At 33.9% G+C, this 11,424-nt stretch overlaps 1 protein-coding gene across 3 annotated transcripts in view; it reads left to right on the forward strand.

Annotated features, from left to right (window-relative positions):
• Positions 1-6,157, forward strand: part of LOC111407829 (beta-glucosidase-like) — a 57,045-nt gene extending 50,888 nt beyond the window's left edge. For 2 of the 3 annotated variants that reach the window (XM_023037518.1, XM_023037515.1), the window contains exons 4-13: positions 2,568-2,643; positions 3,155-3,232; positions 3,363-3,450; positions 3,705-4,326; positions 4,457-4,572; positions 4,685-4,902; positions 5,001-5,032; positions 5,257-5,359; positions 5,456-5,564; positions 5,658-6,157. In XM_023037518.1, coding sequence (XP_022893286.1) covers positions 2,568-2,643; positions 3,155-3,232; positions 3,363-3,450; positions 3,705-4,326; positions 4,457-4,572; positions 4,685-4,902; positions 5,001-5,032; positions 5,257-5,359; positions 5,456-5,526 — 1,404 coding nt within the window. In that variant the 3' untranslated portion in view covers positions 5,527-5,564; positions 5,658-6,157. Of the gene's footprint in view, positions 1-921; positions 1,542-2,567; positions 2,644-3,154; positions 3,233-3,362; positions 3,451-3,704; positions 4,327-4,456; positions 4,573-4,684; positions 4,903-5,000; positions 5,033-5,256; positions 5,360-5,455; positions 5,565-5,657 lie in introns of those variants that run through there. The other variant, XM_023037516.1, reaches the window with a different exon arrangement.
• Positions 6,158-11,424: the final 5,267 nt, after the last annotated feature.

The following is an 11,424-nucleotide window of genomic DNA, read 5'->3' on the forward strand; positions in this document are numbered from 1 at the left end:
ATAAAGAAAAGTACTTGTACCTTGCCCATAAGATTATATTTACTTTATGCTTGTTGTCTAATCATATGATTTAAGTATTTAAACTTCAGAGTCTATAAATAGAGTGCATGAATAAGATATACCACACACCTCTCCATCTAACTATAATATCTCACCCCACTCGTTCCGATTCCATCCCAAATTGAGGTTAAATGCTCTAGTTTTCCCAAGGATTTTATCTTCGGTGCTGCAACATCGGCATATCAGGTGTGTAAATTTTAGCGTATGTTTTAGTATATCCTATCAATCAGTATTGAACAGAAAAATGGTTAAGATTTTAGATTATTTTTAGTTTGACATCAGTGTCCTCTATTATGACGTACACCTAATCAAACATACTACTAATGTCTGAAAACAATGAAGGTTTTGCTTAAACTATCATCAGAATACAAGAGCACATATATATCTAAGGGATTTTGCGAGGGACCAACTAACTCAATCCTTTTCCTTTGTTATATGATCGTCAAAATAGTTATTTGTAATATTAGTTTATATAAGCCTGTCATTCTTCTCAATCATATGGATGCCACCCAAATAGAGGGCAAACGGTCTAAATCTCCAAGGAGTTTATCCTCAGTGCTATACCATCAGTGTATCAAGTATGTAATTGTTATATTTTAGTATGTTGTATGTGGTGGAATTAGACGACAAAATGGACAATTCTTTAGCCTATGACTATTGCTTCGTTAATATTTTCCAACTCTATTATACATTATCAGACATTCCATTGTTATTGAGAAGAATAAAGTTTCTAAAACCATCATTAAAATGCGTGAGTACATATGTCAAAAGGTTCATTAACATGTACTTTGATTCTTGTTTTCTTCTTAAAACTTGGATATATAATTTATTTTATGGGCTTTATATTTAATACTGCAGATCGAAGGAGCTTGGAATGTAGATGGTAAAGGCAGAAGTATATGGGATTATATGACACTGCATGAACCTGGTCTCTCTCTCTCTTTCTGGTTTTTTAGTACGTGTTTGTACTAATATAGATTCCAACATAATTTTACATCGAACAAATTATAAAATAGTCAACCAACATATAAGAATTTAGGCTAGTCTTCATAACGAGGTTGACAATTCAAGATGAAAATATCTTTTTTTAATATTGTATCAGAGTTCAATAAGTTCAAACAAATAATTCCATCTTTCTGAAACTTTCAAACAAGAGTTCAAATTTGAAGATTGATGTTTTCAAATAAGTCACTATAAGTTACAGATGCTTGTTAAGCATATAATACCACAATACTTATATATAAAGCATTAATAAACACAAGGATTTATGCTACCCCTTTAACAAAGTTGATACATTAAGATGAAATTAAAAATAGCTGTAGTAGACCCATATGCATGTATTAATTTATCCATACACAAGACCGTCTTTTACACTACGATCATTATTTAGCATACATTTATGCTTATTAATTGGAGTGGCAGATAGCATTGCGGATGGTTCAAATGGGTGCATCGCTCTCGATCACTATAATAGGTTCAAGGTAAATGTACTTAGCTATTTAACTTTTCATCGTACAAGGTGATGATAATTCATTTCGTGGAGTTATTATAAAAGGAACTGTAACTAAAATTGAAAGAATATTTCCCTTAATTTCAGTTGAGGCTTACTTTGAATGAAAAAAGGTTGCCCGTTTTAACTATTTTCTGTATCAGAATTCCGTATCAGTTCGAGCATTAAGCGACGCATTTATCTAGGCCCTCATGTTTAATTGAAGTGCCAAATTTTAAACTTTTACCACTTTTCTGCTAATTGATATCAAAATAAAATCTCATGTCCGACTTTAAACAGATCTGAGCCTTGCCCCCAGGGCACATCTCCAAGTGGTAAAAGGGGAGGGTGGAGAAATCCAGCTTTGCTTGAGGCTGCTGCGTCAAGGGTTCGAATCCTGAAATATGAATTTGGCTCTTGGGTAAGTGTAAGTGTACAAGCAGCTTTCCACCCTGTACTCTTAGAGACATAACTCCAGGGCAGGGGCGGTGGAGGGGGGCCTTAAGGTTGGGGTTCAACCTTTTGATATCAAAATAAAAACTCAACATTTCTAAGAAAACCTACCTCCATCCCCTTAAAGTTCCTTTACTCATCCATTTTCAAATATTTTATCTCTACGTAGTTAGAAATTAGCATCACGAATCTGAGGCTTGAGATACTTGTTCGTTGACAAAATGAAGCTCTCAAAAAAATTTTAACGACTAATAAGAGGAGTGAAAAATGAATTGAACGAACGGCTTTAAACGATTGAATAACTCTTTTTATCGTGTAAGTGCAAGAAAATTTTGTCGCCAGAATTTGAATCAATAAATTCATGACCTTTATTTGGAACACAACTTTCAAAATGAGTTGATACATTTTTAGCATTTTGAAGTCAAATATTTCAGTCCTGGAAAAACAGGTAGAAACAAATTTTTTTTCTCCATTATATATACCGGATAGTACTCTAATTTAAGCCACAAAGAAAATTGTTATATATATATATTGTAAATTGTACTCATTTTCTATAATATTGCAGGAGGATGTGGCTCTGATAAAAAAAGTTGGCTTAGATTCTTATAGGTTTTCAATTTCATGGCCGAGAATCTTGCCAGGTATTGGACTCTATTTCAATAAAATTAGAAAAAGGGATTTTTATTTCAATAGTGGCACAGCAAAGATGTAGATTTTTTGCATTACTTAATTTGTAAAGGAAATTTTTTTAATGTAATTTATTTTTTAGGCTACAGTAATGTTTTCCACTCAAAAATTTTAATGGATGTAGTGTCCTTTTATAAAATCCTTAATAGGCAAAGTGGAGGAGATTCCGGACATGCAGATTTTATTGTCGACATCAAAAAGTAGGACTATGATGTTTAAATGGACTCAAAAGCCTCATCAAACTTGCCTAGTTTTTATGTCGAAACTCATGGAAAATGAAAAGAGAATTTCAGTAAAACTATTAATGAGAAAATGATATCTTTAGAACAAATGAAAATATTTTTTTGAAAATCCGAGGTCATTTACAAAGTGAGAAGCAGTCTCTTACATGACCTCGCCAAGTTTATTATCAAGTAAATGTTCCTTGTTTTTAGTTTCATTTGTGTATAAACATTGATATTTTAGGAGGTAGACTATGTGGTGGAGTAAGCAAAGAAGGAATCAAATACTATAATGTTCTAATAGACGCACTTTTGGAAGAAGGTTAGACTATGTTCCCATGTTTATTGTTTCTTTATTAAACTGATTTATTCTAATTTAATTAATACATAATTACAAGTTCAAAATCTAAAGATATTATGTACCTTGTATTTTACTAATTACTTTTATGTAGGCATTGAGCCATGTGCAACTCTATTTCACTGGGACGTTCCCCAATGCTTGGAAGATCAATACGGTGGCTTCTTAGATCATCAAATTGTGTGAGTAACTTGATCTTGCATCGAAGGGAACATCTTGTGCTAGATATTTAAGAAAGCAATTAAGCAAAGTTATTTTCTTGTATTGAAGGAAAACTCAGAAATGTATTCTTTAGAGAAAATGGATATTAATAAGCAATAGAATACTGCTAGATTTATCTCTTGTACAAAGATTAATGTCATAGGTGAATATTTTTTACAATCTGTTGGTATATCACACGTGTGTTGACATTAACTTGTTCACATTGATATTATAGGGAACATTTTTGTGAGTTTGCTGAGATTTGTTTTTGGGAATTTGGTGATCGAGTGAAACGTTGGATCACACTGAATGAGCCATGGTCCTTCAGTTATTGTGGATATGTTGGAGGTAGATTTCCCCCTCGTCGAGGAAAACCTCTTCCACCTCCGGAGGAACGTGTTATGGGCGAACAGGGTGGTGCAACTTCAGCGGAACATGTGATGAGTCGCCTAGGTGCAACATCAATGGAACAATTGTTGCGTTCCTTGATCCTTCAACATAGAAGTGCAGTGCCTCCACTTATTACCCCCTCAGAAAGTGATCCGGTAACTGAAGTATTAGCCATGGTAACCAATTTGCCTGCTTACTTGAATGAAATTCGGGGCACAGAACCATCTGCTATGCCACAAAATTTTCCCTACTTCTTGAGAGAAATTCTAAGAACAGAACCATTTGCTATGGCACAAAGTTTTCCTCGTCTTATGTCCTTGATAAAAATGCTGGGCATAGAAGTATTTGGCATGGAAAAAGATTCACTTTCCATGGAAGGAGATCCGGGCAGAAAACCATATATTGTGGCACACTATTTAATCCTTGCTCATGCACATGCAGTTGATATATACAGGAAACATTATAAGGTTTTCATTTTGACATTTCACACACACACACAAAAACAGAAATATATAACCATCTATATCTATATAGACACATTTTTGAGATTTTATAATAATTAATCGAGTATAAATACTAATATATCTGCATCTACAGAAACACCAAGGAGGCACAATTGGGATGACAAATGTTTCTACGTGGTTTTATCCACTTAGGAACACTCCAGAGGATGCAGAGGCTGCTTCTAGGGCAGTTGATTTTATGTTAGGATGGTAATTTGTGCATGTGTCCTTTTTCGAGAATTCATCAGATATCATTTCGTAAAATTTCATGCTGTAACAGATAATCATAACTATATTTTTTCACACAATTCTCCTCTCTCAGGTTTGTAGCCCCTGTAATAACAGGTGATTATCCACCATCCATGAGAGAAAATGCAGGAGAACGTCTTCCCATATTTAAACCAGACGAAGTCAAGCTAGTGAGAGGTTCATGTGATTTTTTAGGCATAAATTATTATACGACTTATTACGCCAAAAATGTACCTAAAAGTACTTCTTCACCACCACATTATGACAACGAACGGCACGTTGAAAATCATAGTAAGTACTGAGACCTTTTATTAAGTTCAGTTATAATCTTTTATCTTGACATAAATTGGACACTAGTAACAAGCTATTTACTTCTCATTGTTTTGTAGCTCATCGTAATGGGGTGCCGATTGGTCCACGGGTGAGCCATTAACATTACCCTTCCCTTGGAAAAATAAAATAGAAAATGGAATGGGTTATTCTAACAATTAAGGCATATCAACAATTTAGAGCGATGCATTATCATTTTCATATATAGACTCATAATATATAGGCACAATGAATTGAAATACATATTATTGTTTGCATAATTTTCGATGCTTACATATAATCTAACGTGATAATAATCCCTCTATCACTTATTAGGGTGGTTCGATGTGGCTGTACATAGTTCCAGAGGGAATATTCCATCTCATGCTTCACATAAAGGAAAAATATAATAATCCTGAGATTTTCATTGCAGAGGATGGTTTGTAATCTTGTTTACTACTTTATTTATATATAGCAAGTATATATGTAATAATTACTTCTTTTTGAGATTGAAATCCTCCACAATCTTTTGTAGGGGTGGATGAAGTGAACGATAAAACCATAACAATTTCAAAAGCTCGTGTTGACGAAATAAGGATTAAGTAGCACAGGGACCATCTCGCATTCCTTAAAAAAGCGATGGAGTAAGTCATCATTTGGTTTGCATATATGGTAGTTCTATTCGAAAGAAAATTGTTATTTTTAAAATTAATTGACTACATTTCTTTCATTTTCAGACATGGTGTACGTGTGTAGGGCTACTTCATTTGGTCATTTCTTGATAATTTTGAGTGGACCCAGGGATACAATGTTAGATTTGGAATTTTTTATGTCGATTTCGAGGTTGGACGTTTGACAAGATTCCCTAAATGTTCAGCTGTTTGGTGGATGAATTTCCTCAACAAGCCGAAGAGTCCATGGAATAAACTTCCCTGGAAGCTACAGGATGTCAAAACTGACGAAGAACAACAAAGTCCTGTGAAAAGGCTAAGATGTGACAATGTTTAAAATTAACAACTACTGCTTCCTTTTATTTATTCCGAAATGTTCTGCTAAATAATGCAAGCATGTATACATGTTTGATGTTCCTTTATTTTCTTCCCTAATTCTCTCATGGAAGAGAAATAAAGCAGTTTTTGTAATTTGTAGTTTATGTCAAATAAATGGAATCCTTGGAGGCTCCAAGTGTAATCCTCATGTTTTCAGTTCATCCAATAAAAGATTTGAGAATGACTTACTTCGGTTCTAGTTAAGTACTATAATATTCTCCTGTTCTTTTTAATTACTGAAAGTTGCAGCTGCCCTCCTAACTTTTGCGACATGTATAAATAGATATTGTGCGTTCACATTTTGGTAGCATGATTCTCCATCTTTTAATACTGTAATAGCAGAGAACTTTATTTCAGTTCCTACCTAATCTTTCAATCATTTAGTTAACCTTCTAATTGCCATAACATCTTCCTTTATTTTAATAAAATTTGTGGCCGCATGTAAAACCCTCTTAATTTTGTATTTTCTTTTATTTCATGTTCTATTTTTATGAAAATTTTGTTTACAAAATTCACCTCTTTTAATATTTTCTTCCTCGAAAAGATGTTGAGCAGGCATCTCATGATCTTCCATATGAGTCCTATGAAGAATGGAATTTTTCCCTTTTTATTCCATTCACGGCATGCAACATTATTTTTCCTTTCTTTTCTTTGGTCGCTGCTTTGTTTTTTTCAATTCATTCAATCATTTGTTGGAGGAAAGTAGGGTTTACTAATTTGGATTGGCTAAGACTTTTAAAAAGGACAACGCTAATAGGAAGAAAGAAGTGAACAAAAGGAAACTTGTATTTCTCTAAAAACCAAGTTAAAATAATATAATTAATTAAAATGGTCAAAACCAAAACTTTAGTCAAATGCGTCAAGCAAAAAAAAAAAGGAAAGAAAAATGACAAAACAATAAAATAATAATAAAGTAGCTAGGCGATGGAAAACAAACAAATCCATTACACTCCAAATTTTCCAAATCCATTATTCAATACACACACAGAGAAACGAGAACAGGAAGAAAGAAAGAAGGGGGGAAAATAGAAAAATTTCGTCCACATCTAGAAAATAAGTTCTTCTACTATTAGGCTTGAATTTTTCAAAGATAAAGGTAAGTAAAAAGTTATTTATTGAAAATTTATGTTTAAATAGTTGTTAGATTGTTAGATTAAATTCAATTTTATTGAAAGGATAAAGTATAATAAGCTATGAAATTGAGGTAAATGAAAGAAAAACTAGTTTTGGTGATTAAAAAGACTTTAGAAATTGCTTAAACGTGAAATGATTAATTTTAAGTATCGCCTATTTAATTATTGAGATTACTTAAAATAGTTAATTGTTAATTTAAAAATTATATCATATTTTAGGCGGCGATACGGATACCGGGATAACTTACCAACCGAGTTGATTTTGCGAACATAGTTTTGTGAGTGGAAAAAAACTTAAATATTTTCAAGCATTGATAAATTAATTATACCAATACATTATGTGCATTTATATGTTCGATTACATAATTATTTTGGAAATATTCTTTCATTGTAATATTTGTGGAATTCAAAGATTAGATATGAAAATATTTGTGATTTGGAATGTGAGACATGTGATATTGAGATTGACCAAAAAATTACCTGTGATTATATATTTCTTCTAGTTCACTGAGGGGCCTTAGCCGTGTTCTATACTACACTGAGGGATCGACTGGGGATGAAGGGGTCATGACCGTGTACATATAGTTCATTGAGGGGCCTTAGTCGTGTTCTAAAATTAATTACCAGAGGTCTTGAGACCGGCTTTCGTTCACGAAGGGGGCCAAAGGCCCATGGCGAAAATTCTTAGCCCAAGGGGCAAATTACAGACTTTAATCAGAGTGTACATTTTTGGTGGATCACATGTGATGTGATGAGATGATGGTATAGATATTAGCTGATGACTATATCATGATTATAAGATGATATTTTACGACCTTATGAGAATGTCTCACTGTTTTGCTATAATTGTATGAGTCTGTCATGTGAATATTAAATGATATGAACTTGATATTTGGTAAAAATATTTGGTAATTATTTTTGAACTCTTCCACTCACTGAGCTGTCAACTCATATTTTTCTAAAATTATTCTTACAGGTAATATTGATCATTGATAACTTGAAGAGTTTGGTGATTTAAGAGTTAGAGCCGCATGATATATTGAGTGATATGATTCATTTTGGTAAAATATGAATTAACTATTTCGGGCCCATTGCACTATGTTTTTATAAACATTTAATTTTGTAGCATATTTCGTAGTAACTCATGGTTAGCCTTGGTGGTGGATCTAGCATCTAATCAGCATCTACCACTGGCGCACATCTTGTTTCGGGTCCATAGTGTGATTCGGGACGGGTTGTCTCAATTTCTCAACTACAAGACTTACACACTTTTGGCTTTTTACAAAATGGAAGATCTTACCCCTTTATATAATATTTATATGAAACTTCTAGTCCACACAATTTTCTAGAGACTCCTGGACCACATATTTACATGAGACTTTTAGACCAAATACTTGGACAATATATTTTTCTAGAATTCTCTTGATAGACTTTATGAGACCACATAATCTTATTGACACATTACCACATTTATCATACCATATTTTATTTTAATATTTATATAGATTTTTTCAGACAATGTTTCTAGAAATGCTAGGCATGTTGGGCTTTTTAATTGATTTGGGCCTATGGGCAAAATCCTTAAGCCCATATTATTTAGTCCAAAAATCAAATTTACTGCTCAACATCCCCCCTTAAACTTGATTTTACTACTCCAAGTAGAGTTCTTAACTTGTGGATCATGTCATGCTTGAGTGACTTTGTGAGAATGTCGGCGATTTGCTCCTGGAATGTTACATATTTCAACTGCACTTCTTTCTTTGCAATGCTTTCTCTTATGAAATGATATATTGTATCAATATACTTGCTTCTATTGTGGAATTCTAGGTTCTTTGCCAATGCCAATGCCGATTTGTTATCAACGTGGATTTCGGTAAGTTCTTCTTGTGGAACTCCAAGCGTCTTCAACAAGTTTCTAAGCTAAATCGCATGACAGACACTTGATGTAGCTGCAACATATTCAACTTCACATGTAAATAGTGCTACGATCGATCTCTTCTTTGAGCTCCAAGTGAAAGCTGTGTCGTCCAAGTAAAACACATACCCAGTCGTATTCTTTCTATCATTACTGTCTCTGCCCCAATCGCTGTCACTATATCCAACAAGTTTGAATTCATTAGATGATGAATAGACCAAGCAATAATCAAGCGTACCTTTGATGTAGTGAAGAATTCTCTTTGAAACTTTCATATGGGTAATGGTAGGTGTCTCTATATAGCGACTGATGAGTCCAACTCCAAAAAGGATATCTGGTCTTGTACACATCAAGTATCTTAGACTTCCAACAAGACTATTCAAAAGTGTTAGGTCTACTTTTTTACCTTCATCATTCTTCAATAACTTGGTTCCGCATTCGACGGGAGTGCATACAAGCTTGCAATCCTCCATATTGAATTTCTTTCACATACCCTGCTTGTGAGATAAAGATGGAATCCTCTATTTGCTTTACCTCAATCTCAAGATAGTAGGCCATGAGGTTGATATTCGTCATCTCAAATTTTTGAACCATGGCCTTCTTAAACTCAATGATCATACTTTAATTATTTCCTGTGAATATAAGATCATCGACATACAAACAAACAAGCAAAATATCTCCTTTTTCATTTACCTTTGTGTAAAGGGCATACTCGTGAGGGCATTTTGTGAAGTTATTTTCTTAAAAGTACTTGTCAATTCTACTATTCCATGTCCTTGGAGCTTGTTTCAACCCATATAAGGCCTTTTTTAGTTTTAAGACTTTACCTTTATGTCCTTTTATTTTGTAGAACATTGGTTGCTCCACTAAAACTTCTTCTTCAAGATAACCATTTAGGAATGTAGATTTCACGCCTATTTGAAAAATATCTTCCACTTATTTTGCACTGCAAGGGAGATAATAAATCTTATGATTTTTAAATGAGCAACATGGGCAAATACCTCTTCATAGTCGATTCTTGACCGTTGGTTGTAGCCTTTGGCAACCAATCTTGATTTGTATCTTTCTACTTTTCCTTTAGCGTTTTTTTTTTGTCTTGTACACCCACTTAACTCCGATTGCTCTTTTTGGGAAGAGTCGTCAACTCCCATGTGTCATTCTTCTCAATGGCCTTAATCTCTTCATCCATGGAATTTCTCCATATTTTATTTAGCGTCGCTTCTTCATACCCTATTGGCTCACAATTGACAAAAAGACAAAAAAGTGAGATCATTCTGATTTTCTGTTACCTCATATAGCTCTTGTAGGCTCCTTATCCTTGGTGTCCTTTCGCTTGAGCTTTTTTCTTGTAAAGATGATGGGAAAGCATCTCCATGAGTAGGTGATAGAGGTGGACTGATAAGCTCTTGCTACTCTCCATTCTCTTGTTTTTCTTCCTCAAAGAATGGCAAAAAGTCGTAGTCTTGTTCTTGGACACCCAAATCCCAACCTCCTTCTTCATCAAACTCGACATCTCTACTTATGGTGATCTATTCCTTGCTTGGATTATACAACTTGTAGCCTTTAGAGAGAGAGAGTCATAGCCGATAAAGACATACCTTTCGCTTTTGTCATCTAACTTGGACTGCTTTTGATCTGGTACATGAGTATATGCAATGCTCCCAAATACTCATAGGTGAGAGATGCTGAGCTTTCTTCCACTCCATGCCCCTTGTGGTGTCTTATTCCACACACTTCTAGAAGGGGATCGATTAAACAGATACAGGCACAATTATCAGCTTCAGCCCAAAGTTCTTTGGGCAATTACTTACTTTTGAGCATGCAGAGGGAATGTTAAGAATGGATCTATTGATTCTTTTAGCTACTCTATTTTGTTGTGGAGAGTATAGAATCGTCAATGGGGGACGAAGTCCATTCTCCTCACAATATTTCTCAAACTCTTGGGAGGTGAATCCTCCTTCTCTATCTGATCTCATGGCTTTTATGCTATAACCACTTTCTTTTTCAACAAGAACTTTATACCTTTTGAAAGTTCTAAAAACTTCAGATTTTTGTTTAAGAAAATAGACCCAAGTCTTTCTACTAAAATCATCAATAAGAAGAGCAAAGTAATTGTTCTTACTAAAAGAGCTTGGATTGATTGGCCCATAAACATCCGAGTGTACAAGTTCTAGTGGCTTCTTAGCTCTAGTAGATGTTTCTTTTGGAAAACTTTTCCTCGAATGCTTTCCAAATAAGTATCCTTCACATAATTGATCCACATGATTTATTAGAGGCAAACCTTTCGTCATCTTCTTCTTACTCAACAATTTTAAGCCTCCAAATTAAGATGTCCAAATCTCAAGTGCTAAAGCCAAGATGAATTTTTAAAACAAGTTTTTAAGCATTTAGCAATATCATTTTGAAT

This window comes from Olea europaea, chromosome 13, assembly GCF_002742605.1.
Source record: "Olea europaea var. sylvestris chromosome 13, O_europaea_v1, whole genome shotgun sequence".
NCBI lineage: Eukaryota > Viridiplantae > Streptophyta > Magnoliopsida > Lamiales > Oleaceae > Olea > Olea europaea.